The sequence below is a fragment of the Salvelinus alpinus genome, chromosome 15 (genome assembly GCF_045679555.1).
Source record: "Salvelinus alpinus chromosome 15, SLU_Salpinus.1, whole genome shotgun sequence".
NCBI classification, from domain to species: domain Eukaryota; kingdom Metazoa; phylum Chordata; class Actinopteri; order Salmoniformes; family Salmonidae; genus Salvelinus; species Salvelinus alpinus.
Genome location: NC_092100.1, coordinates 8,984,269 through 9,012,134, shown reverse-complemented (window position 1 = coordinate 9,012,134; position 27,866 = coordinate 8,984,269). Strand labels below are relative to the sequence as shown.

General features: G+C 44.4%; 1 protein-coding gene and 1 long non-coding RNA gene across 4 annotated transcripts; one reads left to right on the top strand and one right to left on the bottom strand.

The window, feature by feature from the left end:
- Positions 1-194: 194 nt before the first annotated feature.
- Positions 195-7,975, top strand: LOC139539440 (uncharacterized). Its single transcript, XR_011667943.1, has 2 exons — positions 195-1,458; positions 7,583-7,975. It is a non-coding gene; the product is annotated as an uncharacterized lncRNA (long non-coding RNA).
- LOC139539439 (WD repeat-containing protein 47-like) lies at positions 1,884-27,667 on the bottom strand. Of its 3 annotated transcripts, none has more exons than XM_071342398.1 (16): positions 27,024-27,667; positions 22,969-23,164; positions 19,183-19,266; positions 18,809-18,893; positions 18,065-18,373; positions 17,128-17,573; positions 15,533-15,632; positions 14,396-14,568; positions 8,695-8,925; positions 8,377-8,455; positions 6,913-7,070; positions 6,446-6,615; positions 6,001-6,171; positions 5,684-5,815; positions 5,150-5,368; positions 1,884-3,556 (listed from the first exon to the last, which is right to left on the bottom strand). In XM_071342398.1, the coding sequence occupies exons 2-16, from the start codon at positions 23,124-23,126 to the stop codon at positions 3,414-3,416; spliced, it is 2,658 nt and encodes an 885-aa protein (XP_071198499.1). In that variant the 5' UTR covers positions 23,127-23,164; positions 27,024-27,667; the 3' UTR covers positions 1,884-3,413. The 3 variants fall into 3 exon arrangements, with proteins under 3 accessions (XP_071198499.1, XP_071198498.1, XP_071198500.1); XM_071342397.1 differs by having other exon boundaries at positions 22,969-23,135; positions 27,024-27,665; XM_071342399.1 differs by lacking the exon at positions 22,969-23,164 and having other exon boundaries at positions 27,024-27,663.
- Positions 27,668-27,866: the final 199 nt, after the last annotated feature.

Sequence of the window (27,866 nt, the reverse complement as noted above, 5' to 3'; positions counted from 1 at the left end):
ACCTTGATTAGGCTACGTTGGGATATGATATGCCTCTTTATTTACAGTGGGAATACTTGGGGAAAAGATTTCCTAAATCCTGGTGATTTTACAGAATTTGATGTCCAACAACAAGAATTAATAAACAAATAAAATGGTGTGTGGGTGTGGGTGGGGGGGGGGGGGTCACAAATGGTTCTAGGTATATCATGTTTTGCAACAATCAGTGAACATGACCGTTGATACCTGTAGGAATAGCCCATGTATTACAGCCCATGTATTACAATAGCCCATTGCTGTATTACATGACTTTTTGTGAATCTCTACCATTCAACACACTATTGACAGACTCAACATGCTTTTCCTGGAATAACCAACAGTAGCCTACGATGAAGTGTGATGTACCATCTCTTGGGCAAATCACATCTAAAGAACCATTTTGTCTTTCATGGTCACGCTATCGATCGAGCATTCTATTATTTCTGAACAACGGTATATCTATCGTTCTTCCTGTGTTCCTTCTCCAAATAGCCTTCAATCAATGAACAACACGTATAGATAAAGACGTTAGAAGTAAATTCATTGGGCTATTGAATTGAATCGATCGTGCTTTACATGTCACCATTTTACTAATCTTGAATATATGATTGTGCTCACCACATATGATTCTGGGAACGTGCAATATGGACTAGTAAACCACTCCCATTCAGTCCCTATTGATACTACTGGTGGCTGCTGTTGAATTCTGACATGGGAGATTAATAAACTCATCCTGGTGGTTGAAACGTTACTTCCATTGAGGAATTTAGGGACCAACTCCCTCCATGCCCATTTTTACCTGGCGTCAAGCCATCGATACACATTTTGTGGTGGTATTTTATACAGAACTTTGACAGACTGTGGCAACTGCCCCTGAGATGGTCTAGATTTGGCAATCCAATGAGCCACAAACGCAAGCAAGATTGTGTGTAATCACAAAAATGGTGTTAGTAATTGTCTCTTGCTTGGTTATCTTGTTAACAGCTCTATTGTTGAGGGGTATGGAACGCTGTTTTAACAAATACAGGGCCTTGCAAAAGTATTCAGACCCCTTGGATTTCTTCACATTTTGTGTTACAAAGTGGGATTACAGTTGATTTGTCTTTTTTCCTCAATAATCTACACAAAATACTATGTAATATTAAAAGGGGAAGAAAAATATATTTAAAGATAAATAAAAACTATAGTCGTTGCATACTGAATTCAGAAAGGATTCTGTATACAACTGAGTTAGGAAGGACACCGGCATCTTTGTAGTGACTGGGTGTATTGATACACCATCCAAAGTGTAATGAATAACTTCACCATGTTCAAAGGGATATTCAATGTCTGCTTTTTTAAATATTTCCCCATCTACCCATAGGTGTCCTTTGCAAGGCATTGGAAAACGTCCCTGGTCTTTGTGGTTGAAATTCACTGCTCCACTGAGGTACCTTACAGGTAATTATATGTGTTGGGGTACAGATGAGGTAGTCGTTTCAAAATCATGTTAAACACTATATTACTGCACACAGAGTGAGTCCATGCAACCTATGTGACGTGTTAAGCACATGGTTACTCCTTTTAACTTATTTAGGCTTGCCATAACAAAAGGGGTTGAATACTTGACTCAAGACATTTCAACTTTTCCTTTTTAAATCATTTGTAAATTCATTTCACCTTGCCATTATGGGGGTATTGTGTGTAGGCCAGAGGAGAAAAACACATCTAAATGTCATCCATTTAAAATTCAGCCTGTAACAACAAAATGTGTAAAAAAATAAAAATATTCAAAAAAAATATTCAAGGGGTGTGAATACGTTCTGAAGGCAGTGGACATGTCAAGTGACGAACTGACTGAACTGCAATCAATGCAAGAGAGACACTTTGATGTCGTAGTTGCTTTTAATTGATATTTTAAGTACACCAAAAATCACTATTATACCCTTTTGAACTACTTGTGCAGGGAAACTGACATACAGTCCTACTTTGACACAGCTCCAAGTGCTCCAATGTGCCGTGTTGATACTCTCTTTACTTTACATGACGAAGTTCATTTCCACTAATATGTATTTCTATGCATGTGCATAAAAACCTTAGGCAAAGGCTTCACATTTTACAAAGTGCGGTTAAAACGGATCCTCTGCTGACAGGTATTCCCATGGAGTGATATTAGTGCCACCAAAAAATGTATCGGGATTTAATTTCCGATAGCTCTAACATCGCTCCGTATATTCCCCATTCACAGATGGGCAAGTGCTTTTTCATCAGTCATAATTGCTGTCCAAAAACAACCATAAAAAGTCAGTCACCATCCAAGAAAGCTTTTTTTATTTTACCTTTATTTAACTAGGCAAGTCAGTTAAGAACAAATTCTTATTTTCAATGACGGCCTAGGAACAGTGGGTTAACTGCCTTGTTCAGGGGGCAGAACGACAGATTTGTCAGCTCGGGGATTCGAACTTGCAACCTTTCGGTTACTAGTCCAACGCTCTAACCACTAGGCTACGCTGACCCGCCCCCTACTGCCTCCCCCCGCTTCAGCCCAACTGCAATACTGTTCATTAAAATGTAATTAACAATTGTTACAATATTACAGAAAAGATACCCCATTAAATATTTATACAATTCATTTACAAAAATCCACACGCAGATGAAATCCCAAACACAATCCTCCATCCAGCAACATATGATATAATTATCTTATACTTCAAGAACGCCATGTATTCCTAAGTTTGAGATCTTTGATAAGTGGCAGAGTACTACCAACAACAATTTATGTCACGATTATTTTAATCCTAAAACATTTACAAGCTGTTAAATAAGAACATGTCAAGATAAAGCTTTAGATATGAAGGCCTCCTTTCTTGCATCCATCTTGAAGCTGAAAATGTACACCGCATATTCAAAATGTAAAAGAAACTGTTACCCAAGGCACCATATGATTCACATAATGTGGTTTGAATGGACTACATAAGGCATTCTGCATCCGTCGGAACAGCCAACTAAAAACTGGACGATATGAAAACAACAGAATGGACTGTGGTGTGCTTAAGCGAGCGTAGACTATGATGCTAACATGCATTTGATGAGTGTATTATTTTCAACAGGACTATAGAGGTGTCGCCGTATCGTTACAGTCAAATGAAGGTGGTTTTGTATAGCTCTACTGTTAGCAAGAGGCACAGATGCTAAAGAAAGGCTAAAAGCCATAAGTGACACAGCAGTGATCTCCAGTGTAAACACACAGCATTACATGTAACACACACACCTCTAAGAGCCTTGCGGAGGGGTACAGGGGCAGGTTTGTCCAAGGATGTGGACTGTGTGTTGTGCTCGTTGTGGTGGCCAGTGTTCCCAGTAACACCAGATTAAAGAGCTGTGGTTGCCAGTGTTTCCAGTGCCAGCCAGCAGTGTCATGGACACTGGGCCCAGAGTTTGACTGTTCTGTCTGCGGAGGAGGACAGGAAGGAGAGGTCGTGCGTGTGCCACCTACACTGGATGACCTTGTCCTCGTGCTCCGCCGCCACCGTCAGAGGAAGCTGCTTCGTCAGGTCACCTGGTGATTCATTAACACACACACACACACACACACACACACACACACACACACACACACACACACACACACACACACACAATGAGGCACGTGGACTCCACACTAACTGTAAGGCTACATCACGATTCTTCACTAACCTCCTGAAGAGTACACTAACACATGCCCCGTCATCTATTTGAAAGCATTCACCTGGTGTTAGCATTGACTAGAGGGAGTTTGCACCCTTGTCAAATCCACGAGAGTGAGTGTGAAAGTGCACACTTCAGGAGAATAGGGACAGAGCCCCTGGAGAGATCGGGGGAGGAGGGGGGCAGTCAGGATGATGATGATGTCAACGTCTGACTACATGAGCGAAGCAGTCAAGACAATAACAAAAAAACTACAAGTAAACCAAACAGGTCTTCACAATAGAGGAAGCTTTTGTGTTACACAGTATATGAAGCACTTTGAAAGCTGTCGTGTGTGCGCGGACCAGGCGGTACCTTGTTGGGTTTGTGTGTGCGCGCGAGCAGACCAGACGGTACATTGTTGGGTTTGTGTGTGTGCGGACCAGGCGGTACCTTGTTGGGTTTGTGTATGTGTGGCCCAGGCGGTACCTTGTTGGGTTTGTGTGTGTGCGCGCGAGCGGACCAGGTGGTACATTGTTGGGTTTGTGTATGTGCGGACCAGGCGGTACCTTGTTGGGTTTGTGTGTGCGCGCGGACCAGGCGGTACCTTGTTGGGTTTGTGTGTGCGCGCGAGCAGACCAGACGGTACATTGTTGGGTTTGTGTGTGTGCGGACCAGGCGGTACCTTGTTGGGTTTGTGTATGTGCGGCCCAGGCGGTACCTTGTTGGGTGTTTGTGTGTGCGCGCGAGCGGACCAGGTGGTACATTGTTGGGTTTGTGTATGTGCGGACCAGGCGGTACCTTGTTGGGTTTGTGTATGTGCGGCCCAGGCGGTACCTTGTTGGGTTTGTGTGTGCGCGCGAGCGGACCAGGTGGTACATTGCTGGGTTTGTGTATGTGCGGGCCAGGCGGTACCTTGTTGGGTTTGTGTATGTGCGGCCCAGGCGGTACCTTGTTGGTACATTGTTGGGTTTGTGTATGTGCGGCCCAGGCGGTACCTTGTTGGGTTTGTGTATGTGCGGCACAGGCGGTACCTTGTTGGGTTTGTGTATGTGCGGCCCAGGCGGTACCTTGTTGGGTTTGTGTATGTGCGGCCCAGGCGGTACCTTGTTGGGTTTGTGTATGTGCGGGCCAGGCGCTACCTTGTTGGGTTTGTGTGTGCGCGCGGACCAGGTGGTACCATGTTGGGTTTGTGTGTGCGAGCAGACCAGGCGGTACCTTGTTGGGTTTGTGTGTGCGCGAGCGGACCAGGTGGTACCTTGTTGGGTTTGTGTATGCGCGCGGACCAGGCGGTACCTTGTTGGGTTTGTGTATGCGCGCGGACTAGGAGGTACCTTGTTGGGTTTGTGTGTGCGCGAGTGGACCAGGCGGTACCTTGTTGGGTTTGTGTGTGCGCGCGATCGGACCAGGTGGTACCTTGTTGGGTTTGTGTGTGCGCGCGGACCAGGCGGTAACTTGTTGGGTTTGTGTGCGGACCAGGCGGTACCTTGCAGGTCAGTGATGATGACTTTGTTGTCGTAGGAACCTGTGAGCAGATAGTGTGCCCCGGGAGAGAAACGGACGGAGCGCACGTCGCTAGTGTGTGGGCGGTACGTCTGCACCATCCGGCCTCCTCTGATGTCATAGAGCATGCAGCTGCAGTCCTCTTGTCCCGTTGCCAAGAGACGAGCGCTGGGGTCAACAGCTACCGAGGCCACTGCACTGCCTGAGAACAAACAACAAGGGTCTGTTCAGTAGGGCACGACGTAGCAAAACGCTTTGCAACAGGAAACACAAATTTATGTTCTTATTGGACAAGTTCCGTTATAAGCTCAACACCTTCACCCTGTTTAACTCAACCCATTGGTTGTCATTTGTTACATCTAAGGCTATGGTGAATGCAAGTCCACTGACAATACTATCAGTGCCCCCTTGTGGGTAAACTGTATCATTACACAGACATATTTTCCAGCCTTCGGCTCAGTCTTGCCCAGGTAGATGGTGTGCCAGTCATATTGACAGGGACTAGCAGAATCCCTACCAGAGCCATGCAGGGCTGTCCCCACCACCCTCACACAGCTGGGGACTCTCAGGTCCCAGAAGCGGACAGTCTTATCCTGGGAGCCCGTGGCGATCATCCAGCCACCCCACGTGTACAGAGACAGGATGTGGCCTGGGAGAAGGACACATGGATACAGTCATATTGGATCCTGTCTAAATGATTAAATTCCAAATGCTTCAGAGTCTGATATTATTATTATTACTACATTATAATCTCTCTTGTTAAGTGTTAATAGTTGAGTGCTTGTTCAAGTGGACTGTGTGTGTGTGTGTGTGTGTGTGTTTGTACACACACACCTGTATGCCCACTGAGAGCGTGCAGCCCCTGTCCTCTCTGGCAGTCAGTGGTGTAGATGTTACAGTCTCCGGCTCCGGCGCTGATCAGGATGGATCCTCCACTCTCAGGACCCTCCATGAACGCCAGGTCTCTGATGGTGCCGTCATGCATACTGAACTCCAGGTCGGGCCCTGCACACACACACACACCCTCAGTCAAAACGGCAGGCAGTGTAGCCTAGTGGTTAGAGCGTTGGACTTGTAATCGAAAGGTTGCAAGATCGAATCCCCGAGCTGACAAGGTAAAAATCTGTCGTTCTGCCCCTGAACAAGGCGGTTAACCCACTGTTCCTAAGCCGTCATTGAAAATAAGAATTTGTTCTTAACTGACTTGCCTAGTTAAATAAAGGTAAAATAAAAAATGGTTGACAAAAGCAGACACATGAAAAATAACACACATACATACCTGTGGCATTGCAGGTTTCTGCGTTGAAGGGCAGCACTTTGACATATTTATCATTGGAGCCGGTGGCCAGCAGTTGTCCACAGTGACTCCAGGCCACGCAGTAGATGGAACCCTTGTGATGTTTGTTCCTTCTGAAGCGCACCACCGGCTGCTTGACTGGGCCTGACCCACTAGAGGGAGACAAATCAACGGAGAAAACATACAACAATTAAACAGCCAATGGGCTGAAAGGAAGCTTCATCTGTATTGCTTAAAACCTGGTTCTTTCCAGAACACCGTCGGTCTTTGAGAGAAACAGTAAGTAGCAGGCATTTGTTCCAGCCCAGCACTAATACACCAAATCTGTGAATCAGGCATGTCAACACTAGGCTGGACCAAACACCTGCACAGGACCAGGGGGTTTGTGGCCACTTGGGGTAGGAACTTTGTTAGTTTTGGGACCGGTCTGAGTACAGGTAGTTCGTTACCTTGTGTTGAGGGTGTCTGGGTAAGCACAGACACGCAGGGTTTTGGAGTTGGAGCCCACGGCGTACAGCGCCCCCGTGGGGTGGAAGGCCACAGCGCGCAACGCCTGCGTGTCCTCCAGACTGTTCACTGCCACAAACTGGGCCTTGGACTTCTCCATCTGAACACACATCAATCCATTATGAATCAAATTGATTCCTAAAGCCTTTTTATACAATGCCTTCAGAAAGTATTCATACCACATTTTGTTGTGTTACAGCCTGAATTCAAAATGGATTACATTTATTTTCTCTCACCCATCTACACACAATACCCTGTGTTTTTAGGAATTTTAGCAAATTTATTGAACAGAAATACCTAATTTACATAAGTATTCACACCCCTGAATCAATACTGTGTAGGAGCAACGTTCACAGAGATTACAGCTGTGAGTCTTTCAGGGTGAGTCTCTAAGAGCTTTCCACACCTGGATTGTACAGCATTTGCCCATTATTATTTTCAATATTCTTCAACCTCTGTCAAACTGGTTGTTGATCATCGCTGGACAACCATTTTCAGGTCATGCCATAGATTTTCAAGCAGATTTATATCAAAACTGTAACTCGGCAACTCAGGAACATTCACTGTCTTCTTTGTAAGCAACTTCAGTGTAGATTTGGCCTTGTGTTTTAGGTTATTGTCCTGCTGAAAGGTGAATTCATCTCCCAGTGTCTGGTGGAAAGCAGACTGAACCAGGTTTTCCTTTAGGAATTTGCCTGTGTTTAACACCATTCAGTAAAATTTTTTATCCTGAAAAACTCCCCAGTTCTTAACAATTACAAGCATCCATATAACATGATGCAGCCACCACTATGCTTGAAAATATGGAGAGTGGTACTCAGTAATGTGTTTGTTTTGGATTTGCCCCAAACAAAAACAAAAAAAAGTTAATCGCTTTGCCACATTTCTCTACAGTATTACTGTAGTGCCTGGTTGCAAACAGGATGCGTGTTTTGGGATATTGTATTCTGTACAGGCTTCCTCAGTTTTCTCCTATCACAGCCATTAAACTCTGTTTTAAAGTCACCATTGGCCTCATAGTGAAATTCTTGAGCGTTTTCCTTCCTCTCCATCCAAAGTGTAATTAATAACTTCACCGTGCTCAAAGGGATATTGAAATGTTTGTTTAAAAAAAACAATCTATCAATAGCTACCCTTCTTAGCAAAACATTGGAAAACCTCCCTGGTATTTGTGGTTGAATGTGTCTTGTAAATTCACTGCTGTAACACAAGATGTAGAAAAAGGTCAAGGGCCGTGAACAAGTAGTTGTCACAAAGTTATTCTCAGTAACCTGGACTACAGCCCAAAGAGCAGGCAGTAGGAGTGAGTGAAAAAACTCCCTACGATGAAGATACCGAGAGAGGAACCAGGTTCCGAGGGGAGGTCCACTCAGAATTAGTCCACTCTCAGTCCACTGGAAGCGTACCTTCTGAGAATTGTTGCGCATCGCGGAGCCGCCCGAATCATCCTGAAGCGTAGGCAGAGTGGCCCTGTTTCTTTGATCACTGAGGGAATCAAAACACAGAGTTTATGTTATCGTGTACCAGTGGACTGACTTCAAATCCTCCCAAACAAGGGGACAATAGTGTCTGTATATTGTTTAGAACAGTGGTTCCCAAACGTTCCACCCGTAGCGACCACAAGGACAACCTTGAGGGTTCCCGTGGATCCTAGTATTCTTTAACCACAGGAAGCATTTTAGGAAAACACAGATTCTAGTCTGGCCCTCTTCGTGACCTCTCACCTCCGAGTGTTCTGGACGGGGGACTCGTCGAAGGAGGGCATGCCCTGAGACCCTGCCATGAGAGGGGTGCTGCTGATCCCCCCCGGCTTGTCCTTGAGAGGGCCTGTCTCTTGGGTCTGGGTACTAGAGTTGGGTCCAGGGGTCCCGTTACACTGCTGGCTCACAGACTGGACCCCCCCCTCTCCCACATTGTCCATTCCCACGTTCATCTCCTCCAGCTTCTGGATGGACCTACACACACACACACACACACACACGTCATCGATTGGAGTCAATGAAGCAGCTGAGAGATTATACATTATTCCACACTAACTGAAACACAAGCTCAGTGACACAAATAAATGACTATTTAGATGACTAACCCCCTCCCCCCCCAAAAAAAAATAACACCAGTGGTAATTGAGCAAATGTATTTTTGAGCGTGTCAAAAACGAATCTACGAATAAAATGAGAAGAATAATGGATGTATGGATTCAAGAAATAATGTATGCTTGGAGGGATAAAGATAATGGATAGATAGAAAACTAAAGGAGGGATAAAACACGTAATAGATGAAGGGGTGGAGGGCTGAAACACGGTATTTCTTAAGATCTTTTCACTACAAAAAGAAAACTCAAAGCGCATGAAAAAGCAAAACAAACAAGAATCAAATAATACATGAACAGTGGGGCAAAACAGTATTTAGTCGTGTAATTAGCACGTAATTGTGCAAGTTCTCCCACTTAAAAAGATGAGAGAGGCCTGTAATTTTCATCATAGGTACACTTCAACTATGACAGACAAAATGAGAAAAAAAAATCCAGAAAATCACATTGTAGGATTTTTTATGAATTTATTTGCAAATTATGGTGGAAAATAAGTATTTGGTCACCTACAAACAAGCAAGATTTCTGGCTCTCACAGACCTGTAACTTCTTCTTTAAGAGGCTCCTCTGTCCTCCACTCGTTACCTGTATTAATGGCACCTGTTTGAACTTGTTATCCATATAAAAGACACCTGTCCACAACCTCAAACAGTCACACTCCAAACTCCACTATGGCCATGACCAAAGAGCTGTCAAAGGACACCAGAAACAAAATTGTAGACCTGCACCAGGCTGGAAAGACTGAATCTGCAATAGGTAAGCAGCTTGGTTTGAAGAAATCAACTGTGGGAGCAATTATTAGGAAATGGAAGACATACAAGACCACTGATAATCTCCCTCGATCTGGGGCTCCACGCAAGATCTCACCCCGTGGGGTCAAAATGATCACAAGAACGGTGTGCAAAAATCCCAGAACCACACGGGGGGACGTAGTGAATGACCTGCAGAGAGCTGGGACCAAAGTAACAAAGCCTACCATCAGTAACACACTACGCCGCCAGGGACTCAAATCCAGTACTCAGTACTTTGTTGGCAGTGATTACAGCCTCGAGTCTTCTTGGGTATAACACTACAAGCTTGTCACACCTGTATTTTGGTAGTTTCTCCCATTGTTCTCTGCAGATGTATAGGTAGGCTACTTCTCTGTATATATCAATGATGTCGCTCTTGCTGCTGGTGATTCTCTGATCCACCTCTACGCAGACGACACCATTCTGTATACTTCTGGCCCTTCTTTGGACACTGTGTTAACTAACCTCCAGATGAGCTTCAATGCCATACAACTCTCCTTCCGGGGCGTCCAACTGCTCTTAAATACAAGTAAAACTAAATGCATGCTCTTCAACCCGATCGCTGCCTGCACCTGCCCGTCCGTCCACCATCACTACTCTGGACGGTTCTGATATGTGGACAACTACAAATACCTAGGTGTCTGGTTAGACTGTAAACTCTCCTTCCAGACTCACATCAAACATCTCCAATCCAAAATTAAATCTAGAATCGGCTTCCTATTTCGCAAAACAAAGCATCCTTCACTCATGCTGCCAAACATACCCTCGTAAAACTGACCATCCTACCGATCCTTGACTTCAGCGATGTCATTTACAAAATAGCCTCCAACACTCTACTCAACAAATTTGATGCAGTATATCACAGTGCCATACTTTTTGTCACCAAAGCCCCATATACTACCCACCACTGCGACCTGTATGATCTCGTTAGCTGGCCCTCGCTTCATACTCGTCATCAAACCCACTGGCTACAGTTCATCTACAAGTCTCTGCTAGGTAAAGCTCCGCCTTATCTCAGCTCACTGGTCACCATAGCAGCACACGCTCCAGCAGGTATATCTCACTGGTCACCCCCAAAGCCAATTCTTCCTTTGGCCGCCTCTCCTTACAGTTCTCTGCTGCCAGTGACTGGAATGAACTGCAAAAATCACTGAAGCTGGAGACTCTTACCTCCCTCACTAGCTTTAAGCACCAGCTGTCAGAGCAGCTCACAGATCACTGCACATAGCTCATCTGTAAATAGCCCATCCAATCTACCTCATCCCCATACTGTATTTATTTATCTTGCTCCTTTGCATCCCAGTATCTCTACTTGCACATGCATCATCTTCTGCATATCCTACCATTCCAGTGTTTAATTGCTATATTGTAATTACTTCGCCACCATGGCCTATTTATTGCCTTACCTCTCTTATCCTACCTCATTTGCACATGCTGTATATAGATTTTCCTACTGTATTATTGATTGTATGTTTGTTTATTCCATGTGTAACTCTGTGTTGTTGTATGTGTCGAACTGCTTTGCTTTATCTTGGCCAGGTTGCAGTTGTAAATGAGAACTTGTTCTCAACTAGCCTACCTGGTTAAATAAAGGTGAAAAAAATAAAAAAAAAATAAAGATCCTCTCAAGCTCTGTCAGGTTTGTAATAGTTCCTGTTATGCAATTGTTTCTAGTCACCACCAGATGGCAGTATATAGCCACAAGCTTATGATTTTTTATTTTACTATTCATCATGACCTCATGTTTACTCAATAATACACGTTTTGTTTTATTTACTACATGAGTGGTCAGTTAGTAGTGATGATGTTGTAATTTGAGTAGAGATCAGCAGAGTTTTGGGACATGCCTACTGGTTAACAAATATTTATTATTCGTATTACTACACAATTCAAGCTTAATGACTGTATTGTATTACTGTTGGCTGTTTGGGAATCTACTACTTAATAGCTACTAAGCAGTGTGGTAACAATGCAATTGTATTCATGTTAACATTGTTTAATTGATATCACAATATGTAATACAATTTATTTATAAATTGTAGCTGGAATCATTTTTGAAGACACAACAACAATCTGTTACTGGATAATTCAAATTCATAAATGGAGCTATGGATCAAAGGTCAGGACAGTCAATGAGATCAACATGATAGTTTTAATTTTAGACTCAATGACAACAATAATAAAATTTAAAAAATTAGGTTACAGACCAAATAATTTTCGAACTCATATAATCAAATATGCTTTCAAAACAAATAACATGTTCGCTGTGGAAATCGTTCTTCTTGCAAAGCATATAAACATTTTCATCAAACTATTAGTGCATTCGGAAAGTATTCAGACCCCTTGACTTTTTCCACATTTTGTTACGTTACAGCCTTATTCTAAAATGTATTCAATTGCCCCCCCCCCCCCCTCATCAATCTGACATCACAATACCCCATAATGACATCACAATACCCCATAATGACAAAGCAAAAACTGTTTTTTAGAAATTTACACTACCATTCAAAAGTTTGGGGTCACTTAAAAGTGGCCTTGTTTTAGATAGAAAAGCAAAAAAAAATAGTCCATTAAAATAACATCAAATTGATCAGAAATACAGTGTAGACATTGTTAATGTTGTAAATGACTATTGTAGCTGGAAACGGATGATATTTTAGGGAATATCTACATAGGCATACAGAGGCCCATTATCAGCAACCATCACTCCTGTGTTCCAATGGCACGTTGTGTTAGCTAATCCAAGTGTATCATTTTAAAAGGCTAATTGATCATTAGAAAACCATTTTTGGTTACTACATGATTCCATATGTGTTACTTCATAGTTTGATGTCTTAGCTATTATTCTACAATGTAGAAAATAGTAAAAATAAAGAAAAACCCTTGAATGAGTAGCTGTGTCCAACCTTTTGACTGGTTCTGTATATCTATTTTGGATATTGCTCGTTCTGAAATTTCTTAAATGTATTTATATTTGGCCTATTATTAATTTATATTTTAGTCATTTAGCAAACGCTCTTATCCAGAGCGACATTGAGGAGCAATTAGGGTTAAGTGCCTTGCTCAGGGGCACATTGTCAGATTGTTCACCTAGTCAGCTCAGGGATTCGAACCAGTGACCTTTCAGTTACTGACCCAGCGCTCTTTCAGTTACTGGCCCAGCGCTCTTAACCACTAGGCTGCCTGACTAGCTGTTAAGAGTGTTTACCACTTGACAATTTATTAGGAACATGGTTTGCTCCTACAGACAGTGAGGCACTTGACTGTGGCTTGCTATATAAAACAGGCAGACAGGCATTAAGGCATTCAGTTACTGTTCGATTGAGCGTTAGAATGGGCAAAACAAGTGACTTTGAGCGTGGTAAGATCGGTGCCAGGCGCGCAAGTTCAAGTATCTCAGAAACGCTCGGCCTCATGGGCTTTTCACGAACGACAGTATTTAGGGTTTACCAAGAATGGTGTGACAAATTAGAAAACATCCAGTCAGCGGCAGTCCTGTGGGCGAAAACAGCCAGTCAGCTGCAGTCCTGTGGGCGAAAACAGCCAGTCAGCGGCAGTCCTGTGGGTGAAAACAGCTTGTTGATAAGAGAGGTCGAAGGAGAACGGCAAGAACGGTTCAAGCTAACAGGCAAGGCCACAAACAGGCAAATAACGGCGCAGTACAACAGTGGTGTGCAAAACGGAATCTTGGAATACACAACTCGTCGGTCCTTGTCACGGATGGGCTTTGCAACAGACGACCACACGACTCCAGTGGGCACGCAACCACCAACACTGGACAATTGAGGAGTGGAAAAACATTGCCTGTCCTGACGAATCCCAGTTCCTGTTGCGTCATGCTGATGGCAGAGTCAGGATTTGGCGTAAGCAGCATGAGTCCATGGCCCCATGCTGCTGGTGTCAACAGTACAGGCTTGTGGCGGAGGTGGTGTAATGGTGCCTGGTGTCAACAGTACAGGCTCGTGGCGGAGGTGTAATGGTGTGGGGAATGTTTTCCTGGCACGTTAGGTACCTTGATACCAATTAAGCAACGTTTTCATGCCCTGAAGAATTCAGGCTGTTCTGGAGGCAAAGGGGGTCCAACCCGGTGCTAGATGGGTGTACCTAATAAACTGGCCACTGAGTATATATAAATAGTGTGTATAGATACTATGGACAGTATATGAATAGAAAAGGTGTGTACAGCAGTAGTTATATAGGATGGGCCATGACTAGTATTATTGCACTGTTGGAGCTAGAAACATAAGCATTTCGTTCCACCGGCAATTTTTTAAATGTATTTAACCTTTATTTAACTAGGAAAGTCAATTAAGAACAAATTTGGCCTACCAAGAGGTAAAACGCCTCCTGTAGAGACTGGGATTAAACATCTGCAAATCTTTGTACGCGACCAATTTAATTAGATTTTAATACATTTAAACACTGTCAGACAACTTTTTTGGAAAACATAAATGAACGACAATCTAATAAGTGGACCATAAGATGTAGAAACTTCTCAGTGAGGTTGTGCTCTCTCCAGGTGTGTGTGTGTGTGTTGTCTCTAACCTGTTGAGGAACTTCTCAGTGAGGTTATGCTGGGCATCTGGCCCCTCCTGTGTGTGAACCCCTCCCTCCAGCAGCATCTGCTGGTACAGCTGTCTCTGCTGCTGCTTCTGCTCCAAGTGCTGCTGAACACGCTTCTTCTGCCTGTAGTACTCCTGGACCTGCTCACTGTCATGCTGTTGAGGAAGACACACACGCATTTAGAAAGATAGACGGATATAGTACACAAAGACCGAAAAACACACCATTATGTCAGGTCATGAGGTTACTTCCAAAACACGCTGCAAACTACTGTACAGCCCTCTACAATTTCAAGGCCTCAAAGCTAATCCACATTAAAATAAAAAGGTACCAAGGATCCCCGTCAAACACACAATGGGCCAACTCTTCATCTCTCTAACGTGACTCTATGCATGCACAGAAAAACACAATCTAAAGCTGCTGGGCTTTAGCGATATATTCAAATGAGCAATGAGTGTGCTAGCAGGCTGGCTGTGTCAAGACCAGCCATCAAAGCAGATTGTACACCGCTGTCCGTGACCTGTCTCATCAAATAATGGCCCCCACAGCAGATGAGACGCCCACAGTTGGCAGTAGCTCATAGACTCCCTCGTCAGGTGACAGGGTGTCTGTGGGGTCGACTCCCCCGTGGACGAGGTCGTTGAGGTGAATTTATGGGTAACTAAAGTCAGTGGGTGAGGAGATGGGGGTGTGGGGGATACCATGAGAGAGACACACAGAGACAGACAGAGAAACAGAGACACAGACAGAGAGAGACAGACAAACAGAGAGAGAGACAGACAAACAGAAACAGAGAGAGACAGACAGAAACAGAGAGAGAGAAAGACAGAGAAACAGAGAGCAAGAGACAGAAACAGAGTGACATACAGAGAGAGAGAGACAGACAGACAGAAACAAAGAGAGAAACAGACAGACAGACAGAGATCACAATATGTATTCCCTTTTATAATGTATGTCCTAATGTTTTTTTCTGAATGGCCAGATGGGGGTGCAATCTTTCAAATGTTTGCAGGAAATTACAGAAATGTTAGTGGTGGGCATTTACAGTTATATGCGCTGGTCTCGCTAAACCTTATCATCACAGGAAATGCCTTGCGTGATACAACGGGGTGAAATTACCTCTTTTTCATTTGGCGGCCCACCGTCCGTCCCGGGGGCCAGAGGGGTGCGCATGACATTTGGTCCACTGGAGGCCAGAACCAGAACCGGTGGGACAATCCTGTTGACACAGGGACAAAATATCCACATGACTATAGGCTTGGCAGGAACAGATGTATAGTGTCGTCTCCAAACATGGCATAAACTGCAAAACAAGCACACTTTCAACCAATCCCAAATCAGCCCCTACACCCTAGGGAGGTGGTGGCAGCTCTAGTACCATATTGCATATAGACCACCATCATCATCATCATCATCATCGTTTGGCTACAGCACAGTCGATCGGTACAGACCGCAAATACAACAGAGCGTCTAGGAAAATACTTATCTATTCATTCCTTTCAGATCTACACAAGTGTAGGTAGGACCTGATGGTCGGATTTGCGCATGTGATTTTCTTTTGACTAATGTTTTCGTACTTCATTTCACAGTGGCCTTTAGAGACCACAGTCAGCTTGTCAGTGAACCAGTACGCGACGCGATGCCAAACGTACGCGACGCGATGCCAAACGTACGCGACGCGATGCCAAACGTACGCGACGCGATGCCAGACGTACGCGACGCGATGCCAGACGTACGCGACGCGATGCCAAACGTACGCGACGCGATGCCAAACGTACGCGACGCGATGCCAAACGTACGCGACGCGATGCCAAACGTACGCGACGCGATGCCAAACGTACGCGACGCGATGCCAGACGTACGCGACGCGATGCCAGACGGATGTGACGCGATGCCAAACGTACGCGACGCGATGCCAGACGGACGTGACGCGATGCCAGACGGATGTGACGCGATGCCAGACGGACGTGACACGATGCCAAACGTACGCGACGCGATGCCAGACGGACGTGACGCGATGCCAGACGGATGTGACGCGATGCCAGACGGACGTGACACGATGCCAGACGGACGTGACACGATGCCAAACGGACGGCGAAGTGGTCTAAAGCACTGCATCTCAGTGATAGAAGCGTCACTACAGACCCTGGTTCGATCCAGGGCTGTATCACTATAGGGCCGTGATCGGGAGTCCCATAGGGCGGCGCACAATTGGCCCAGCGTCGTCCGGGTTAGGGGAGGGTTTGGCCGGGGTATGCCGTCACTGTATATAAGAATTTTGTTCTTAACTGGCTTGCCTAGTTAAATAAAAATGTAAAAAAATATATACTTAAATTTTTTTTTTTACAGCACACACACAGCAATGCTTAATGTCTCCACGTGGATCTAGAACGGAATAAACATGTGTTCCACGTGTTCAGGGGTGAGGAAAGGTTCAGGGGTGAGGAAAGGTTCAGGGGTGAGGAAAGGTTCAGGGGTGAGGAAAGGTTCAGGGGTGAGGAAAGGTTCAGGGGTGAGGAAAGGTTCAGGGGTGAGGAAAGGTTCAGGGGTGAGCAAAGGTTCAGGGGTGAGGAAAGGGGATTGCACCTGAATGGACTTGGGGTTCATTGTGAATCCTGGTAAGGAGTGTATATTGTTTACAATAAGCCTATTGTCATGCCGTACCTACCCATTTCAATACATCTTAATTAACCCTGAAGGGCCTAGTGCTGTACCTTTCTGGCGAGTCGTCGTCCAGCTGGTGCACGTTATTCTCCACCATGCTTTGGCTGAGCGCCGGTCTCACGCTGCCCTCCGTGCCCCTCTTGTTCTGGGCCTGGGCCGCCAGGCCATGGGACAGCCCGTCCAGCACCGGGTTCAGGGACCGAGACATGTAGGTGTCTGCCGACTGGGGCCTCTGCAGGGGTGAGGAGGGACAGGGGGAAAGCCGGCTGATGAGGGGGGTGAGCAGGTCGGCGTGGCCGGCTTTGGTCGGCTTGACCAGGCGATCCACGTGGATGGCCAGGGTTTTCTGCTGAAAGGCGCAGGAGAAGGCGCCTGGCGAGAGGTTCTGGAGCCACGAGAGCAGGGAGAGGTCGAGTTCGTCGCAGCCATTGCCACACAACATGTCCACGTCCAAGAGCACCTCGTCCTCCGTGATCTCCTCCCCCGTGGCTTTGCTCTGGAAGAGAATAGTATAGATACGTTTAATAATGGCTCTCTTGTTGTCTCCATCTGAACTGGTATTACCTAGGCAAGAGACAACTCCTGCTAGTCATATTTCTATATTAACTTCACCTATCCTGTGTTTTCAGATCAGCAAGGATAATGTAGACGGATCTACTGTGAAGCTCCCCTACCATTATGTACGTGGTGGAGTGCCTCATCCTTGGGACTTCTGTAGAGTTTCGGAAATGGAGAACAATGGTGTTTCAAAGGGACATTTTCAACCTTTCTCAAAGCACTTGCCATTCTGAAACAAGGTTAGAGAACTGGCCTCATTCACCTCCAGCCAACACATTGGCCATATTTACTGAGCCTGGATTCCTCTCTAGGTTACTACCTTCTAGGGAGTTTTAACTGGCCACTGTGCTTCTGCTTAGGTCGTCGGGGCCCTGGTTAACATAAAGCACTTTGTGACTTTATAAATACATTTGATTGACCCACACCGACCTGACAGAACTCCACACAGCACTCGTACAAAACTCCTTTGATGAGCAGCTGGAAGAGGCGGTTGCCGCTGGCCCTGAACCCGGCCTCGCTCAGCTTCCTGTCGGCAGGGATGAACTCAGCCACCATGGCGCAGGCCTCCTCGAAGCAGTGCACCCGGGCCGTGCTGGGGTTCCAGTCCTTGAACTCAGCGTGTTGGGTGAGGCAGGGCAGCGTGAGGAGCAGGCAGAGTTTACTGTAGTCCTCTTTAGAGGGACAGAACACCTCCAGGCTGTGGAGACACCTGACCGCTTCCTGCATGGACAGCTCCAGCTGTCGGCAGCATAAGGAAAGGGGGAGGAGATTAATTCAATGACGTTTACTGAGTAAAGTCACACTATATTGATATAGTATAACCCACTAATACTACGCCAATTTAAGATCATTGAAATGTAATTCATCAATTAGGAATTATTTGCTTATTATTTTTTTTATATGCTTATTATTTTATTTTTTCCTTGAACATGAAATTCACTTCCAAATTACTCCGAAACGACACTGGAAGGGTCACGTTTTCCTTCCTTGGTGATGTTTTTAGCTTGCTACACCCGAATCATAAATACAGAGGCAGAAATCATACGCCATCTTATCAGTTGATCACATCAGAGACGTGTGGAAACACTTGAAATGGATCTTGCTCAACAGTATCTCAGCATGTCTATTTGAATACAGTAGTACATGCAACGCTTGCGGTATAGACTGGCTCACATTCTGAGGGTCGTCAGCAGCTGACATGGCGTTATTTACACACAGGGCCTCCAGAAATTTCTGCTTCAGGACGATGTAGCGGAACCTGGACAAGCCAGGCAAGATCACAAGACACATTTATAACATTCAGTAATAAAACAACAATGTGCCAAAATTTAAAATGGAACATTTGCATTTCTTCATATGTAATTAAACAAAATGGGTTGACTGTACAAAGATAACATCTAATGTCACCTCTCGGTCTCGACACCTCACTCTTGACTGGCTAATCAAATCTCTGAAGAGTTAACCTGTGACCTGTGTGTCTGGCAAGAGTTAAGATTCACATTTGGGTGGAAAACATTAAATAAGCATTTAAAAAAAGGTTCTCTCACCTCTTTTTGTCAAACTTGTCCATGCCTTCTAAAGGCTGAATGAATTGTAGGACCTCTTCCCATTGGCCATCTAGAATCAACTGCCTGTGGAGAAGAACAGAGTAGGAGGGTTGATCTCCTTCTCAATAGTGGCACAACATGGGAATAACTATCAGGGCATAGAGTTAACCTGGGTCGTGTCCATTAGGGTGACACTGCTTTGTAACATTAAAACAAAAACAAGCATTCCCCCCCCCCCAGATCATTTCACTCCGTTTTGGGTCGTTTTCTTCCGTGTTGTTCTGAAATTCTGTTTTTACCTTCATCCATTCACCATGCTTGTACCTTATGGTAGCAGTGTGGTGACTAGTAATACGCTAGTTGTTAGTTTACAGAGGTTTTATGAAAAACTGTACAGTTTCCCTTGAATGCTGTTAGTGTTTTTGTGTAGTACTGCAACAGAGCATCCTAATTGGATAAGCCTGATGGGAAAACAAAGAGGGGTAATAACAACGACTTTGAAAATCGTATTATAGTGAAACGTTTATGTAATCAGCCACTTACTGACGCTAAATGTAATAATGTCCCGAGGGGGATCTTTAGATTGAGTCTCTCTGGTGAAGGTCACTGAGTTACTGTACAAGGTCACTGAGTTACTGTACAAGGTCACTGAGTTACTGTACAAGGTGCAGTGCAGCATGAAATAAGATTCATGTAAAAAAGGGAATGAAACTCAGGACCTCACATATGCCAACACTATCGGTGTACTTAAAGGGACATTTCACTCCAAAAATGATGTTTTCAGTCTTTAAAATGTTGTCTCATATCAAGACGAGTCCCATCCCATCAGTTTGTGTAGATCCAGCTCTATGCCTCAACCTCAAATTTATAGAAAAGATAACCACTGCAAATCTGGAGATAATATGGTGCTTAACTTTTCCATTCATTTTGGATAGCTGGGTCTACAAAACAGATGGTCTGGGACATGGACTTGTTTACAGACTCGTGGAGCGTGATTATTATATATATTTTTTTAACCTTTTAACTAGGCAGTTTCAGTTAAGAACAATCTTATTTACAATGACGGCCTAACCCGGCCAAACCTTCCCCTACCCCGGCCAGACCCTCCCCTACCCCGGCCAGACCCTCCCCTACCCCGGCCAGACCCTCCCCTAACCCGGCTAGACCCTCCCCTAATCCGGCCAGACCTCCCCTAACCCGGCCAGACCCTCCCCTAACCCGGCCAGACCCACCACTAACCCGGCCAGACCCACCCCTAACCCGGCCAGACCCTCCCCTAACCCTGACGACGCTGGGCCAATTGTGCGCCGCCCTATGGGACTCCCGATGACGGCCGGTTGTGATACATCCCGGGATCGAACCAGGGTCTGTAGTGATGCCTCTAGCACTGAGATGCAGTGCCTTAGACCACTGTGTATCAGAACTGGGCTGGAGGGAAAACCTGCACACAGGGATTGAAGAGCGCTGCTTTAAAAATAGTCCTAATGGGGTGATCTTTCTGAACATTCTTCCTCCTGATGGTGGTATGCCTAGCTGGGGTTATTCCCATACAGACTTCAGAATGACACTGTGTTTGTAGCAGACTAAAAGCCATGCTAGTACCTAAGGAAGAGCATGTCGTCAGACTGAAAGCCATGCTAGTACCTAAGGAAGAGCATGTCGTCAGACTGAAAGCCATGCTAGTACCTAAGGAAGAGCATGTCGTCAGACTGAAAGCCATGCTAGTACCTAAGGAAGAGCATGTCGTCAGACTAAAAGCCATGCTAGTACCTAAGGAAGAGCATGTCGTCAGACTGAAAGCCATGCTAGTACCTAAGGAAGAGCATGTCGTCAGACTGAAAGCCATGCTAGTACCTAAGGAAGAGCATGTCGTCAGACTAAAAGCCATGCTAGTACCTAAGGAAGAGCATGTCGTCAGACTAAAAGCCATGCTAGTACCTAAGGAAGAGCATGTCGTCAGACTAAAAGCCATGCTAGTACCTAAGGAAGAGCATGTCGTCAGACTGAAAGCCATGCTAGTACCTAAGGAAGAGCATGTCGTCAGACTGAAAGCCATGCTAGTACCTAAGGAAGAGCATGTCGTCAGACTAAAAGCCATGCTAGTACCTAAGGAAGAGCATGTCGTCAGACTAAAAGCCATGCTAGTACCTAAGGAAGAGCATGTCGTCAGACTAAAAGCCATGCTAGTACCTAAGGAAGAGCATGTCGTCAGACTGAAAGCCATGCTAGTACCTAAGGAAGAGCATGTCGTCAGACTGAAAGCCATGCTAGTACCTAAGGAAGAGCATGTCGTCAGACTAAAAGCCATGCTAGTACCTAAGGAAGAGCATGTCGTCAGACTAAAAGCCATGCTAGTACCTAAGGAAGAGCATGTCGTCAGACTGAAAGCCATGCTAGTACCTAAGGAAGAGCATGTCGTCAGACTAAAAGCCATGCTAGTACCTAAGGAAGAGCATGTCGTCAGACTGAAAGCCATGCTAGTACCTAAGGAAGAGCATGTCGTCAGACTGAAAGCCATGCTAGTACCTAAGGAAGAGCATGTCGTCAGACTAAAAGCCATGCTAGTACCTAAGGAAGAGCATGTCGTCAGACTGAAAGCCATGCTAGTACCTAAGGAAGAGCATGTCGTCAGACTAAAAGCCATGCTAGTACCTAAGGAAGAGCATGTCGTCAGACTAAAAGCCATGCTAGTACCTAAGGAAGAGCATGTCGTCAGACTAAAAGCCATGCTAGTACCTAAGGAAGAGCATGTCGTCAGACTAAAAGCCATGCTAGTACCTAAGGAAGAGCATGTCGTCAGACTGAAAGCCATGCTAGTACCTAAGGAAGAGCATGTCGTCAGACTAAAAGCCATGCTAGTACCTAAGGAAGAGCATGTCGTCAGACTGAAAGCCATGCTAGTACCTAAGGAAGAGCATGTCGTCAGACTGAAAGCCATGCTAGTACCTAAGGAAGAGCATGTCGTCAGACTAAAAGCCATGCTAGTACCTAAGGAAGAGCATGTCGTCAGACTGAAAGCCATGCTAGTACCTAAGGAAGAGCATGTCGTCAGACTAAAAGCCATGCTAGTACCTAAGGAAGAGCATGTCGTCAGACTAAAAGCCATGCTAGTACCTAAGGAAGAGCATGTCGTCAGACTAAAAGCCATGCTAGTACCTAAGGAAGAGCATGTCGTCAGACTAAAAGCCATGCTAGTACCTAAGGAAGAGCATGTCGTCAGACTAAAAGCCATGCTAGTACCTAAGGAAGAGCATGTCGTCAGACTGAAAGCCATGCTAGTACCTAAGGAAGAGCATGTCGTCAGACTAAAAGCCATGCTAGTACCTAAGGAAGAGCATGTCGTCAGACTAAAAGCCATGCTAGTACCTAAGGAAGAGCATGTCGTCAGACTAAAAGCCATGCTAGTACCTAAGGAAGAGCATGTCGTCAGACTGAAAGCCATGCTAGTACCTAAGGAAGAGCATGTCGTCAGACTAAAAGCCATGCTAGTACCTAAGGAAGAGCATGTCGTCAGACTAAAAGCCATGCTAGTACCTAAGGAAGAGCATGTCGTCAGACTGAAAGCCATGCTAGTACCTAAGGAAGAGCATGTCGTCAGACTGAAAGCCATGCTAGTACCTAAGGAAGAGCATGTCGTCAGACTGAAAGCCATGCTAGTACCTAAGGAAGAGCATGTCGTCAGACTGAAAGCCATGCTAGTACCTAAGGAAGAGCATGTCGTCAGACTGAAAGCCATGCTAGTACCTAAGGAAGAGCATGTCGTCAGACTAAAAGCCATGCTAGTACCTAAGGAAGAGCATGTCGTCAGAGTAAAGGCCATTGATGACGCCGCTCTCCTTCTCCAGAGCCAGCATGCTGATGTGAAGCTTCCTGGAGTTGAGGAAGTCCAGCATCAGCTTGATCACCTCCACCTCTTTGATGTTAATGGTCTCCTCCGCTGTCATGGCGACAGTCTGTCAGGACAGGTAGAAAGAGAGACAATCTGTCAGGACAGGTAAAGAGAGAGACAATCTGTCAGGACTGGTAATGAGAGAGACAATCTGCCAGGATATGTCATGGGAAAGACAATCTGTCAGGATATGTCATGGGAAAGACAATCTGTCAGGATATGTCATGGGAAAGACAATCTGCCAGGATATGTCACGGGAAAGACAATCTGCCAGGACAGGTAATGAGAGAAACTATGTACCTGTCATGAAAAAATAAAGTTTAATTTAGGGCAGCTGTTCCAATGTATTCCCACGAATAAATAAAATACACGTGATCGTGTCTCAATGTATTAAATAATTTTTATTTAAATACAATTTATATTTCAGGCTTAGTTAAGGTCAATTTACATTTCATTTACAGTGTACAAATGATTACAATGCTGTACCTGCCCCCTCCCTCACACCATCTGCTCCGACAAAAATCATTCTGCCAGCCTGTGTTGCCAAGGGCTACCTTGAAAACAATGTCGCAGGTAAAATGTATTGGTCGCGGGTGTTGGGTTTTTGGGCTAATTCTAAACTGCACCGCGGCCACCATGGCATGTCTCTTAAAAATGTATATATTTAACTGTGACCTGCTGCTGCTGACTATCAGGCAGTGAGTAGGCTGTTACTGAGTGAGTGAATGGTGGAGAAAAGGAGGGCTGGAGGGTTGAGAGCACTGCTTGAGAGAGCGCTGCAGCAGAGGCCGCTGAGTCAGGGAGACAGAGCAGGACCCGCGCATATCGTGACACATTTTTATCAGTTGTAGGTAGGCTATTTATACTGAACAAAAATATAAAACGCAACATGTAAAGTGTTGGTCCCATGTTTCATGAGGTGAAATAAAAGATCCCAGAAATGTTCCATACTCACAAAAAGCTTATTTCTCTCAAATTTTGGCCACAAATTTGTTTACATCACAGTTAGTGAGCATTTCTCCTTTGTATTGCCAAGATAATCCATCCACCTGACAGGTGTGGCATATCAAGAAGCTGATTAAACAGCATGATCATTACACAGGTGCACCTTGTGCTGGGGACAATAAAAGGCGACTCTAAAATGTGCAGTTTTGTCACACACAATGCCACAGATGTCTCAAGTTTTGAAGGAGCGTGAAATTGGCATACTGACTGCAGGAATGTTGACCAGAGCTGTTACCAGATAATTTAATGTTAATTTCTCTACCAAAAGCCACCTCCAAGTAGTTTTAAAGAATTTGGCAGTACATCCAACCGGCCTCACAACCGCAGACCACATGTATGGCATCGTGCAGGCGACTGGTTTGCTTTACCCCATGACTGTGGTGGGGTTATTGTATGGGGCAGGCATAAACCACAGACACAATTGCATTTTATTGATAGCAATTTGAATGCACAGCGATACCGTGACGAGATACCGTGACGAGATCCTGAGGCCCATTTTTTTTTTTAAAGGTATCTGTAATCAACAGATGCATATCTGTATTCCCAGTCATGTGAAAGCCATAGATTAGGGCCTAATGAATTTATTTCAATTGACCGATTACCTTACATGAACTGTAACTCAGTAAAATCTTTGAAATTGTTGCGCTTATATTTTTGTTCAGTATAGATTGGTCATTATGGAGACACCATTTTTCCATAAAACATAGTAACGCAATAGAGCTGATATAACGGCGACCAAGCATTGGAAAAAACGACTTTAGGCGCACTAGAGCTCTTTAGATAAATTAGCTCAAAAAGGTGGTTTAAAGTAAACTGCGTTCTAATGTCGACTTTTCTAACGGATAACGGTATCAAGCGAAGGGTTTTACTCTTGCTCCGTTCCGGGGTCTGGAGCACTGCACCATTGGAATGAATTGAAGTTATGGAACTCCCTTGTGTTCTTGTATTATGGGGGGGGGGGGGGGGGAAATTACATTAAATGTGGCGAAAGACAAGCTACATTTGCATCTGTTGGCCAATCAAGTAGGCTATTCATTTATATGCCACTGTAAGTTACTGTAGCCTACCATTTGATACAATAAATATATATTGAAATTACTGGGGTCGTGTCAAATCAATTTGTGCCACATGTGTATCCTACCTGGAGCTGGCAAACGGATTGAATAAATAGCCTGTAACCGTTTGAGTTTGTTGTAGCCCTTGCGTTATTATGTAATTATTCATGGTCGTGTTTAATTCATTAAATTGGAAGTTATCAATTATGATCATGGTCACAGATCTATCATTCTCCATATTTAAATGTCAGTTTTATTGTGGACTTTTCCCTGAAATTAGATGTCATATCAGGGACTATAGGCTACCTACATCTGGCTCAGCAAACCACGGCAACGTTGAATTGCAGTTATAAACCCAGATTTTAGTCAGTAGTCTATGCGTATTTAAATAACAAGTCAATCGCGCAAATAATCAATTTATAGATGTTTGTAGTCTTAACATCTGGCCCAAAATAACGGCACAATTGCCAGAAAAAAAGACTAACATTTGTTTCTTGTTCATCCAAGTGTTTCTTGCACAGAGATTGAGATCCTCTGTTCAACTTTTTAAAAATATTTATTTATTTCACCTTTATTTAACCAGGTAGGCTAGTTGAGAACAAGTTCTCATGTACAACTGCGACCTGGCCAAGATAAAGCAAAGCAGTTCGACACATACAACAACACAGAGTTACACATGGAATAAACAAACATACAGTCAATAATACAGTAGGAAGATCTATATACAGCATGTGCAAATGAGGTATCACTCAAACTCTGCTGTCGGATTGATCTATAGTTATGCACATGCGCAAACTGGAATTATTTAAGCAATAAGGCACAAGGGGGTGTGGTATATGGCCAATATACCATGGCTAAGGGCTGTTCTAAAGACACGATGCAACGCGGAGTGCCTGGACACAGCCCTTAGCCGTGGCCATATACCACAAACCCCAGGGGTGTCTTATTGCTATTATAAACTGGTTACCAACGTAATTTAAGCAGTAAAAAATAAATGCTCGAACCACCCAGTTTCGAAATATTTTTTGGGGGGCAAGTTTTAAGTCCTTGTGGGCGGGTTTTCAGAGGTCATTGGGCAAGAGCTTTTGCTAGACCTAGTAACCATGCACAATAGTATCCTAACCATTTTAAGGTTTATTCCTAATAGCCCTACAGACATCTTGGGGGATCTTCTTGCCACCGTTCGTTAGTAAGCCTTGACTTCGTAATTTTACCGTTGTATTTTCCTTTGTGATGTGTTCTAAATTGCACTTTGGGAAAAGTGGCACTAGTATTACTAATAGAATGTGATTGATGAAAAACAAGTATAGGTGTGTGTCAATAAACTCAGGATTGTCAGGGTGAAAGATTAAGATGTTGTCAAGGGCAAGCAAAATTATGAACCAAAAACTGTAAAAGACATGAAGACATGGCCTAGTACCAGGTCTACATTCAATGCCGTGGTAAGGAGAACTACATTCTGCAACACCTAGTTAAGGCCTGCCATCGGAGTACAAGTTGTAAACACGGGTACATCATCCTCTCTCTACCTCCCATGTTTACACTATACTATCTGAAATCAGCGTCACCGGACAAAAGCGGTCTGTTGATTAATCTGCATTGCAAACATCTACTGTAGGCTACACATGACGGCTGGTTGAGTAGTTAAATGAGCTACCTGACTTTTCGCTGGCATAGACATTAACACTGCGCACGTACAATGATTATTATAGCCGAATAGGCTAGCACCAGGAACAACGCAGTGACAGATGGCCTACTAAATAACCTTGCTAGATAATCGAATGTGTCAGGTTTATAGAGCCGGCTAGCAAAGCATGCATTGATTGAACTGCAGGAATAAAACACACTATCAACCAACAGCCGCCACCCAAAAACAAATTGAACCTTCTCACCTGTTTATTCCTACAAATAACGTCACATAAATTGCGAATGTAATCCGCAGGTTCGTCAGCAGATGAGAACGTTTACAATGTATTTTAGCAAGGATATTTTATACAAATCTTTGCTTTTTTCTCGCTTTCCCACCGTATTTCTAGTAGCCTATACACAACCTCCGGTTGCCAAGTGCACAGCAGCAAGCCACCAATCAAACGGGAGATATGCTGCCTGTTCACACCTACGACTGCGCATCCCGCGGTCCGCTCAACAACTTTCAGCTCGAACACAGTCAGCTCACGCAATTCATATATATTGTCACTTAGTCCCTTAATAACGGCATTGCAACTGTTTACATCCCTGGCAATTGCTTTCCCAGACATTATGTAGCATGTTCCAGCCATTAGATGCAGTGGAATAGAGGAAGACAATGGCAGGGAAGGGCATAACATCCCTTGGCAATTGGAAGGTGTGCCGTTTGTAGAACGAATATTTCTTAAGATTGACAAAATGCACAATTGCATAAGAAAGAACGTATACCCTGCCTTCAATGCTAAGACTTAATCATAAAGCCTCAATCTGAAAAATATCAGATTTTCTGATAATACATGTATAACCTAAAGCCATTGTTAATATATATATATTTTAAGTCCCATTGGGTAAAATAAGGGTTGATTTTGGAGTTATTGCAGTATGCTTTGGGGGATATCACCTAGAAAGCTAAATATAATCGTTTCTGACACTATTTCCATTACACAAAGCATAATAATAATTAAAGCTATCCTCAAGAGAATTTCCTTGAACAATACTGAGGCAGCAAGGCAGGAGACAATCAGTGACCTTAGTTTCTTATGACTGGT